An 11424-nucleotide genomic window follows, 5' to 3' on the forward strand; every position below is an offset into this window, starting at 1 on the left:
GAACAGCACTCTGCGCTGGTTGTGCCCATTGCTAGAGCCATTACCGCTTGGCGCAGCGAGCGACGGCCGTCGTAATGAGGATGTCTGAAGTGGAGAGTTACGCAGAATACTCCGTAGTCCTAGTGGAAGCTTGTACGGGATTTCGTCGTCCACTCCTTGGTAGTTGCAAAGGTAAGACGAGCTCCGTTTTCCGGGTCGGGAAGCAGATTTTGGAGACGAGGCGCCAACTGGGGATAAGGATGCGGTGCACCTAAATCCGTCGTAGGCATTGCTAAATGTATTCCGTACTGTGGGGGACGGTGAACAGCCTGCTGAAAGGGTGAGAGAAAGCGCGGTTGTCGATTTGCCAAAGGTCATTGGGACCGACGAAGTCTGAAGCGAGAGTTTTGGTCGTTTGTTGCTGTTGGGAGATGCATGGCTTTGGCCGCCGCATATGGGATGGGGGACTGCAGGTTTCAAAAACATATCGGGAGGGGTTTGCGATTCCTGGCGTGGTGGTAGGGGAGTAGATGAGACAGACGCAGCCGCCGTTGGGGGAAGCGGAGGGAGAGGGAGAGGGGGAGCGGGAGGAGCAGCAGGAACAACAGAAGGAGGAGCGAAAGAGCTTAAAGACTCTGCTGCGTTTGAAACAGCGTCTGGCGGAGAATCGGCGTCCGGAGGATGGATATGAGGGGGCTTTGGATTCAGGGAAACGGCGAGCATTTTGAAGAAGGATGAGATCCAGTGGGAGAGCGAGGCGAGGACACCCTGTTCAAGCTCAAGAGAAGCTGCCCAGACGGAGAGAGGCATCAAGGAAGTGTACAAGGAGAGAGACAGCAGCTAGGCTGGGGGGTAAACATGGCGTCTTGTGTTGAGAAGGGGAGCTGGTTTATTGCGCCATGATGGCCGTTGGGGTGGGTTGGGGTCGAGCTGTATATTAAGGCAGGGGTTCCATAGAGCTTCTTTGGTTCTCTTTCTCTTCTTCCGCTATTTTGTATACGTATGTATGCGTATATATATATATAGATAGATATAAATTTTAATGTTTCAGGTCAATATGCCCCTTTATTTGCCCTCTAGATCTCTCGTAAGCTGGCGGGGGGCAGATAATGAGCGGAGCGCGGATCAGTCAGGCACGAGGAGAGAAAGTAATAATAATAATCAATACTAATAATCAAAAGGAGCGAGGACAAAAATAGCAGAGACAGACGAATAAAACTAGTGCACGAAATCAAAAAAGTCGGATTTCGGCGTGGCGCTGGAGAGCGTGGAGGAGATTCGAATTTATTCCCTTCCTATGGTGATTTCTGTGGTGATTTCTGTGGGAAGGCCGCGACGACGTCAACGTCAACGTCGAGCACTCAGAGCAGAGCAGTCGAATCCTGGAACAGCGTCAACGGTGCGCTGCGGTGGAGGCCTATTCTTATCCCAAGCCCCGAGAACGGCGGCGGGTGGAGATAAAATCTGCTGGGGGGCTTAGCCGAAAGGGGGCTTCACGGAGAGATACGAACAGATGGGGAGACAGATGGACTGAGCGACAAGAGCAGAGAAGCGAAAGCCAGCCAGCAAGAAAAGAAGCAGAAGAAGCAGAAGAAGAAGAAGAAGAAGAAGAGCAGAAGAAGCAAAGAAAACGGAAAAATGATCACCGAGTCGAGGAGTCGAGGAGGGGTTCTGGCAGCGATAAAAGACCGACGCCGTGCTCCCTCTCCCCCACCCCGTTGGCCGTATCTGGGTGGCTTTCGCTGCGTGATCGGGTGTGACGGGCGAAGGGACGCTGCAGCACAAGAGACTTGCCGTGTCGACAGTCAGCAAGGACAGCACGGGCAGCATGGGCAGCACAGACAGGGCAGACAGAGACAGACAGAGACAGCCATGACAGTATGGCAGCGTGACTGGCCGAGCTAGCTACCTGATCCCTTCCTTGAAACATCTGTCATCAACCAGGTTCGTTGATGGATTGCTGGCCCCCCCGTCAGTCAGTCCCTGGCTCTGCAATCATGCCATAATACCGTGGGGATAAGGTCCAGGCAATCAATCATACATCCCCGCGGCCCGAAACACAACCAAGTTCCATGGCCAGCTGCATGGACATTGGACATTGGGCACTGGGCATGGGCAGTGGCAGCAGAGCGTCCAGTCGTCGCAGCCTCGGCGGGCATCATCCATCCCTGGCTGGCCGAGTTAGCGCACCAGGTGGAGGCCCTGGAAGCTGGGATTCTGGGAACTCTCTTCGTCTCTACGGCGTACTACGGCGTACGGAGTGGAGTTCTCGCAGATCTCCTGCTCTAAATATAATCCGGGTTATTTTCACAAATAATGCCCATCATATCCAAGGACCAAGCCAATCGCATTTCAAAAAATACATTAAGTGTGTCCTTATTTTTTTCTTTGCTACGTAATATTCTTGCGTATACAGTATACTAACTAGTATCTGTTTGGGCCGGTTTCTGCTGGAAGGTTTTGGCCATTGCCTCTATTTGCCCCTTCCAGGCATCGTCATCACCTATCTCATCATCTCATCCTCTTCGCAACTACAGATGAGAAACTAACGAATCGCAAATAGATCATGAAATGGATTTTTTGCTGTGGCTCTCCTGCACCTAAAAATACAAACCTCGGCCTCTTGGCAGCGACGATCCGGCCCTTCGCGCTATCAGCACTACGACTACTGCTAATAGCTAGCGACCGTTGAGGGATGCTGGAGCGACCGGACATTGGACAATGGAACTCTGGACTCTGGACTCTGTGCTCTACTACTGGACTTGCTGCGGCAATCCTGTACGAGCCGACAACGACTCAACCAGTCCGAGCAAACTCCGCCCTGCAAGCCACGTTCAAAAGAAAATAAGAAACAAAAAAAAGGTTTTTTTTTCGCACTAGCTCTCAGATTCACAGCTCTTCTCCGCGGTCGCCTCCAAGCAAGATAGTACCAGTATCAAAACGGATAGCTCGCGGTTTTTGGACACTGAATCAATTGGATTCGGCAACTTCCTTCTTTCACCATTTACGCTCGTTAAGGTTTTAGTGCTTGTCCTCGGCGGACACTCCCGCATGTGATAGATATACGCGGTAGACTCAAGATCGGTAGCGAGCTTCAAGATTAACCTTCCCAGGTCCTTGTATAGATAAACACCTCCAGCGGGAATGTGGATGCGAGAAGTGACCGAGTATGTGTAAATCGAAAAAAGGAGTTTATGAAGAAAAACAAATTGTTTACAAAAATAATAAAATAAATAATAAATAAAAAAAAGGAGGAGCAGGGGGGGGAGAGGAGAAGCGGAGTAAAGGACAGAAAAGGTGAACGAGAAAACAGCTTTTCTCTCGGCATCAAAGGACCGACTTGACGAGAGCATCGCTGGTTGGACACTGACCTTGGGGAAGGTCGGTTCCCTAAGCGACCAGATTCTTGTGCCCAGGTCGTCCCTTTGGCTTCGGTGGCTGGTACTGTGCGTCCGTCCAATCGGTGTTGCCAGACCTTGACATACACATGTAGATATAAAATCGGTTAATGTTTAAGAATATAATAAATAGCCAACTAAAAATATATATCAGATACTAATAATAAGAAGAATTCAACCAGAATATCGGGGGCAAATGAAAGTATCTAATCATATCAAAAGAATTGGAAATATCTGGAAACTTTTTAATTATATTGTATTATGGAATAATCTTGCGGAATTTACCAATAAGCGAAGTGGGAAGGAGTCGGGGAGGGCACTTTACACGCTCCAAGGGATGTAATGTCCGAAAAGAGTCTTGGTATTGGTTTCTGGTATACCAAGGTGTTGCACTCGTGCTTTTTCAGGCGCCGGAGCGAATCTGCCAGTTCGTTATGCAAAAAATTTGCCTGTTCAATTGAGTAATTTAGTTTTTATTTCATTTGACCAACGAGCTAGGCCAGAGTTCCACTGCAATTTATGCGGGAACCTTTCGAACTACCTACTATCTATCAAAAAATGGGCCGTCGAAATATTGCTCCGCGTTTTCGCACACTTTGCCATCCTCCCTTTTTATAGTTTCAGCCATGTAATACCTCAGCATCGAGTGGGATCTTGCCACCAGCTCTGGGTGGGGTGGACCCAGTAAGGCTGTCATTTCTGCCAGATGCGCTTTAGCATCATAATGGCCTTGTGCATCGTAAACCTGGCGGAACAGTTCTTTGCCTTGGATAATATCCCAGAGCGGGCATGGTGTTGGTTATGGGTTAAATCCGAACCGAGAAATATAGAGCATATCAGAATACCCAGATTCCATATGTCCGTGCTCATTTTCCAGTCACAACCAAGGACGACCTCTGGCGCGCGATAGTGATCGGGCCGAATAGGGTAGATTCCCCAATCGTCCTGGTCATCAAGTCTTGCGGACTGTCCAAAGTCAACAACCTTGGGGTATATTTCTCACTTTCCTCAGTGGCCTGGAATCACTGTGAGAGTGATAAACTGCTCGGACGGTGGAGTCAAATTTGTATTCCACCTGCTGCTCCGGCTGAGAATTCATGGAATCGTCAAGTACAGCCGGGTCTTCGAATGTGACCATAATATTCCCAAGCTTCAAATCTACAGGATTAGTTGTAAGCCTGACACAGCCCGAATGAACCAATTTTTTGGGGAGGAATGAACACCAGTATGGACAACCCCGCATCCCGTGTGAAGATAGTCTACGGTTGTAAGAAGGAAAACAATGTATGTTTTGATGAGTGGAAGGGGAATCACCCCGCCATTGAAACACTTCTGACAAAGCCAGATTGGCTCTCTCATAGGCTCATATACTAGGCATAGATGTTGTTCTTCTGGGCCAGTGACGTCGAAGCATTCCGATGATATCCACGGTAGGACGAGTCTGTCTTGGCAATGTGGTCCTCAATTTCACATTCATCATCAGCTGATGGCGGGTTGGTACTGGTTATCTTCAGTGCTACAATGTTTTTTGGTTCCCAGTGATATCTGGATAAGCTCTTAGCAATGGGCCCTACTTAGAAACGTAGTAAACGCAAAAAAATACCCTCGCATATCACGAGCAAACCATACGGTGGAGGAGACCCCTCAGCCAACCTTTACAAGGATTTGATGGCGATTGGCGAGCACCTCTCCAGGCTTTTGCTGGGTAGAATTTTTTGGGATTGTAGCTTGGGCATATCTCCTCATCGATGGGTTCTTATTGTGGTAGAAGAGGGCCCAGAGGAGGTATTTGGGGGGGGGGGGTCTTCTTTCGAAAGTAAGGAGAACGAGCGCGTAATCGTATGCCTTATCGGCTTCATTATACGCCCGTTTCAACGAGATGTCTCGTAAAAAAATGGAAGACGACATAACTACCCACGGGCCAGAAAGCCCACAGGGAAAATTAAAAGACGAAAGGAGAAAGAAGGTTGGCACGACTACAATTCATTTCCGGTCAAATGAACCAAGTTCAACGAAGTTGCAGGGTAGGAGAGAGGATTTTTGATATCCCATGATCAACGATAGCTAACAACCAACCAATCAATTGCAAATGGAGTGATGAAATGCTAGAATTATCCTATATAGGCTCTTTCTTGTCTCCAACAACCAAGCTGCTAGTTAGTGGTTGCTATCTTCTGTCGTCGTTCGGTTTAAGGGTGGCCATTGGCACCAACAGGGACCATAAGGTCAAACCACGATTCACGGGAACGGGAGGCCCCGACGAGCTACCAGATGTGAAACTTCAAGGCATAAGTTGTGAACTCGAGAATATGGTCATTAGGGAAATTTTCCTTTTAACCTATTGGCAAAAGTTCAATTTTATATGTGAATCATGCAATCTGGTGGAAGGTTGTTCCATCACACTAAAGCACCTTCTCCTCTAATAGCATTATCATGAACCTGACCGTTCTTTGGGTTAAAAGGGCGTTGACATGCGTCATACCCACATCCAGAACTTCCTCGAGTGTTCCCAAAATACTAGTACTTTCTAGAAAGTATTAGTTAGTACTCCGTACAGACGGGACATTGGAACTGCCAACAGGGCTTGAACGATTCAACAATCACTAGTATTGGGTCACCCAGCCACACTATGGCGCTCAGCCCATCCCCAATCGGGAGACATGTGCGAGAGCACTCAAGGCAATCCAGTTCTGCAGCGTTGAGAGGGGAAGAATGAATTGTATCCCTGTTGCAACCAACCAGCTGCTGCCTCTCCACCGCTGATGGCTGTTTGTTCCAGGTAGACCATGATGAAAATTTAGTTCTTTTACACGCATCCCCTGCTTGCGATCACCCCGACTGTCGGCACGATGAACCTCCTTTACCCTCAGTTCCCAGGCCCAGAGTAAAACTTGGATTCCCTGCTCGAGGAACCCCTCCTCCATTGCGCGTCCGTTCCGCTCTCCCTTGCTTTGCTCTGGCTCCTTACTGGAATACAGGGTATGTTATCTTCATAAACGCCCGCGCTATTTTTAGCGTGAAATAACCTCTTCTGCCTCCTTGCTCCCTGGCTCTTCCTGACCTCTCCTGCTGCAGCGCATCGCGGGCATCATCTTGGAAAACGTCATTGCAGCATCTGACATCCATACCATCCCATCAGTGTTCGCTAGGACTCTTTTTGTTGTAATTTTGCCTCCTCTTCTTGCTCACTAGTACTAGCTCTATCGCCACCCCACGTTCCTTCTTACAAACAACTCCTCCCCTTTGGCGGCATTTCTTCGGCGATTTATTCATAGGTGTATGGACACGAGCTGCCTGCCTGCCCGCGCCGTAGCTAGGTAGGGAGGAAGGAAGGGAGGAAGGGAGTGGGAGAAAGGAACTGGGGACTGACTGATTCTTGATGGGAAACGTCAAGAGGAAAACCTGTCATGGCAACCATGAAAAATAACAGGGGTTTCCTGCACAGAGACGATGGCAGGGTTATCTTGCACTTTGTTAGTGGACCCTTGAAATTTTCTTCTAATTTCTACTCTTTCCTTTTTTCCCTTTACGTGCAGTTCCGGTTGGGATGCCCCTTTCCCTCCTCCCCAACAGTTCGCCACTGCTCTGTTAGCCTTTTCAAGAAGTCGAATATAAATCAGTCGAAAATTTGTACTATCCCATGCCTAATCCAGCGCGCATTGGCGTACCACGTCGCGTGCTCCCTTTTCTTCCCTCCCCCCCGACATTCGGCTGTGTATCAATTGAAAGTCGACCCAAAAAGGACACCCAAACAATTTTTATTTTTATTTTTTTTTAAAAAAAAAAATACATAAATAAATAAAAAATAAACATTTTCCTACCAACAAAACAACCATAATAATAACAATAAACAATAGGACTATGACTCCTTCTACGCCTCCGTATTCGAAGTGGAAAACCCCGCGCTGAAAGCAGTGCCACTGGCCGTCCAGCAGAAGCAGATCGTCGTCACGTGTAACTATGAAGCGCGCCGGCGCGGCTTGCGCAAGTTGCAACTGATCAAGGAGGCGAAGAAGGTGTGTCCGGACGTGGTGATCGTGCCGGGCGAGGATTTGACCAGGTTCCGCGATGCGAGCAAGGAGATCTATACGTTCCTGAAGGGGTATGTGTCGGGCTGGGGCGGGAGGGTTGAGAGGTTGGGGTTTGATGAGGTGGGTGCTCTCTTTTGATTCACTTATTATTTATTTTATGTTACTTTATTTGCTTTTGTTTTTTAAAATGCTTCTGCCGTCAATTATCCCATTGAATATATATCCTTCATTGTCGATCGATTAGCATTATTTAATTTTTATCATCCGTCGAAAATAAAATAGGTATTCTTGGACGTCACCTCTTTGGTGGACTACAACATCGAGCTTCTCAACTACAATGACCTATCCAGCTCCTTCTTCCATCTTGACAAGACAGACCCCACTCAGGGCTTTGCATACGATGCCCGCACAGTATCGGGGCCTTCTTATCCCCCATCTCACCAATCCGATGATGGCTCAGCCCCATATGCCACATCAGACTCTCAGACACATCCGTTCTCACCCAGTAGCAAAGACAATGCAAATAGCAACGCACTATGCCAACGCCTGATCCTTGGTTCGCATCTAGCGGGCTACATCCGCACCCAACTCGAGGAACACAAAGGTTACACAGCCACAGTGGGCATCTCCACCTCCAAGCTTCTAGCAAAGCTTGCGGGAAACGTCCACAAGCCGCGGAACCAGACGACTCTTCTGCCTCCGTATGATTCCACCGATGAGTGTGGCGCTTGTGCTGACGACGACGACGACAACCACAACGACATCGACATCGACATCGAAAATGACAATGACAATGACAATGCTGACAAAGAACACGCCCATGCCCAACAGGGCACCATCACCCGTTTCCTCGACGCCCATGACATCAGCGCAATCCCGGGCATCGGTTTCAAAATCGCCCAGAAGATCCGCGCGCACATTCTCGGCCGCCAGCCTACATCGGGCATGTACGAACAGCTCTCGAAAGAGGACCACGTCACCGTCAGAGATGTCCGGCTATATCCGGGCATGTGTCCGCGGATGCTGAATGAGATACTACTATCGCCGTCTTCCGGCGGCATCAGCAGTGGAAGTGTCAGCGGCAGGGCCGGGGCCGGCGGAACATGGCCTAGGGATATCGGAATGAAGGTCTGGGGATTACTTCATGGGATCGACCCGAGCCTCGTGGCAGAGGCTAGAGCTGTCCCCACGCAGATCAGCATTGAGGATTCGTATGGCGTTGGGAGGTTGGAGGGGTTAAATGTGGTGCGATTAGAGCTGGTGGCGCTGGTTCGGAGTCTTCTTAGGCGCATGCTTGTGGACTTGACTGAGGAGGTTGAAGAGGAGGAAGCACAAGGAGAAGAGGAGGCAGAAGCAGAAAAAGCGGAGGAGGAGGATGTTGCTGAAAGAACAAAACCGACGAAGAGACGATGGCTTGCGCACCCGCGCACACTTCGGCTGTCGACACGCTCACGCCTTCCCCCCGCTCACTGACGGGACGCGCGATTTCAGCGCGGGGCGGGTGTCGAGGTCCTGTCCTCTACCGGCGTATGTGTTCGCTTCGCTGCTTAACATTGGCAATATTAGCCATGGTCCTCGGAATCATCAGAGCCATGATAAGAGCGGTGGTGATGGCTATGGCAATGACAACAAAGCCGTTGATGGCAGGAGCTATAGCAGGGGAGGAGGAGGAGGAGGAGGAGGAGGAGGAACATGGGAATCAATAGACCCTCTAGCCAGCCGCCTCGTTAACGAAACCATCCTCCCGCTCTTTCGCAGACTGCATCCGGAAAAATCGGGCGCGGGAAAGATCTGCGTGATGAACGTTGCGGTGACAAACATGGTTCTGGTTGCGGGGGTGGATAAGGGGGGTGCAGGGAGGGATATTGGGAGGATGTTTCGAAGTCAGGGGAGAGCGTCGAGGGAGTGGAGGGTTGAGGGTTGGAAGGAGGCCAGAGAGGGTGCAGGGGATGATGCTGAGCCACAAGGAGAGGAAATGGTTGGTTCTACTGCTATGATTGGCGACGGTTGTGATGATGGCAATGCGGCGTGGGATAGCGAAGAAGAGGAAGATGATATACTAGGCACTAACAACAGCGATATCATGATGATGACTGAATGTGTAACGTGCGGTGCGCAGATAGCTCATTTTGCCCTCCGAGCTCACGAAGTGTACCATTCTGTTTGTCCTTGAATTTATTTCCACTTGAAACTTTATTTCATTTATTTAACGATAAGGAGAAAATGGGCAGGTTATTGACTAGGTGCCTTGTTTTCGACCCCAAGGCCGTTTAACGCCCACATTTCTTTGTTTTTTGTTCCCTGTCCGCTACGGAGTCTCAGAGATGAGATCGGGAGCGACGTTGAATAACACCATCAGCGTCAAGTTTTGTTTCTTTTGTTCCTGAAGGCATGGCACAATTACCCGAATTTAATTAAGCTTCGAATATCTCTAATATTATGGATCTATTTGCCATTGTTTTAAGATCTTGGTTAAACTAATCCCCAACGAGCCCCAGCTTGGAGTTATACCTAGGTTCAACGCTGCCCCTCTACCAAGAAAAGCCGCGGCTTTGCGGAAATAGCCCGCGAGTTCAGCAATGCACGCAATGGCTCGCTAAACACATCTGATCTTATCGATGATTTAACTCTCCTAGGTGGGCAAGGAAGCGTAACTGAAGAAAGGTTGGGCGTATGTTATATGTGGTGCATATATTGAAGGCAAACGGCTGAGCGGGATAAAGTAAGTCTCTAAGAATCATACGAAGCTTGGGGAGGGGGGGGGAGGGGGATATAGAATGTTAAGTAGATAGCTAGCTATCTACCTCCCTACCTACCAACTAACCTGCCTACTCAATATCCAATCGATCTCTATGAGGATAAACATCACCATCTAGCTACCCACCTACCTACCAATAGTAGCTTACTAGCTGGCTACCTGCCTGCTTGCCTGCCTATCTATCTACTGACCTGCTTGAATGAATGATATTCACTGGTGATATATATCGATGATATCTAGCAATGGCGTCTGCTAGTGTTATCTATCGATGATATATATTGATGATACCTAGTAGTAGTGACAAAAAATTCTGGAAAGCAGCCCATTAATAGAGTTAGTGGCTAGACATTTTAGATTTATTATTATTACACTCATAGTTATGTATATGAGTATATACAGCATACACAGTACTACCGCATCAATCCTTGGGTTCCGAGCTGTCACACTGACGAATCCGAAACAGGACCCAACATAACGGCGAACTTGGCCTGTTTGAGCGTCCTGCGTGCAGGCTTGGGAGACGTCATCGCAGTCTCCGATCGAGATTGGCAGACAAGAGAGTTAAACTCAGGCCCGATTAACTCGCGCAGCCGCTACCATGTACCATCTCCCAGACCCCCAATGACGTTGTCTGGTTCTTCTTCGGGCCTCGGATGAACCTTATCTGACACAAGGGAACTAGGCACAGTTTGTAAGAGAGGCTGAACATGGTTGTTAGTATCTTCTGGCGCTAATATGGAGGTTATTATTCCATCTCCAGAGATAAACCCAGTAGTAGCCGAGAAGCAGCACCGGATACTGCAGTGTGCAGTGATACTATGTAGTAGTAAGTGGGCAAGATTTTGCATATCCAGGGACTTGGCTGACCGTGCCCAGGGCTGTTGGGGCCCAGCTTCCAACCTTGCGTGTTTCAGCCTCAGCGGCTCTCCCGCCAATGCTTTGGGCAAAAACCGACTCCATCTCCGTTCTTTTTTTTCCTCCTCCATCTTCCACTTCCCAATAAATATTCAATCTTCCTGGACAATGAGTCCCTGGCACTTCGTTTCCACCCTTTCTCATTGAATTTCAAGAGCCATCTATCGCTGCCTTTCTACCTCCACCGGCAGATCGTACTTACTAGTACTGATTCCAAATTGCGTCGCACTCACCTGTCTCTGGCTCCACTTGATCCGACCAAGATCTTGATCTTCGCTGTCCGAGATTCCCTGACTGCGCCACGCTTGGAGGACTTAAATAACTCTAGCGTAGCCTGTACAAG

General features: G+C 49.0%; 1 protein-coding gene across 1 annotated transcript; it reads right to left on the reverse strand.

The window, feature by feature from the left end:
• Positions 1-4070: 4070 nt before the first annotated feature.
• HCBG_03505 (protein kinase) lies at positions 4071-4515 on the reverse strand (the record flags this gene model as incomplete). Its single annotated transcript, XM_045430554.1, has 2 exons — positions 4071-4343; positions 4381-4515. The coding sequence occupies 2 exons, from the start codon at positions 4513-4515 to the stop codon at positions 4071-4073; spliced, it is 408 nt and encodes a 135-aa protein (XP_045288697.1).
• Between the last annotated feature and the right edge of the window lie 6909 nt (positions 4516-11424).

The sequence above is a fragment of the Histoplasma capsulatum genome, assembly GCF_000150115.1.
Source record: "Histoplasma capsulatum G186AR genomic scaffold supercont2.4, whole genome shotgun sequence".
In the NCBI taxonomy this organism is placed as follows: Eukaryota; Fungi; Ascomycota; class Eurotiomycetes; order Onygenales; family Ajellomycetaceae; genus Histoplasma; species Histoplasma capsulatum.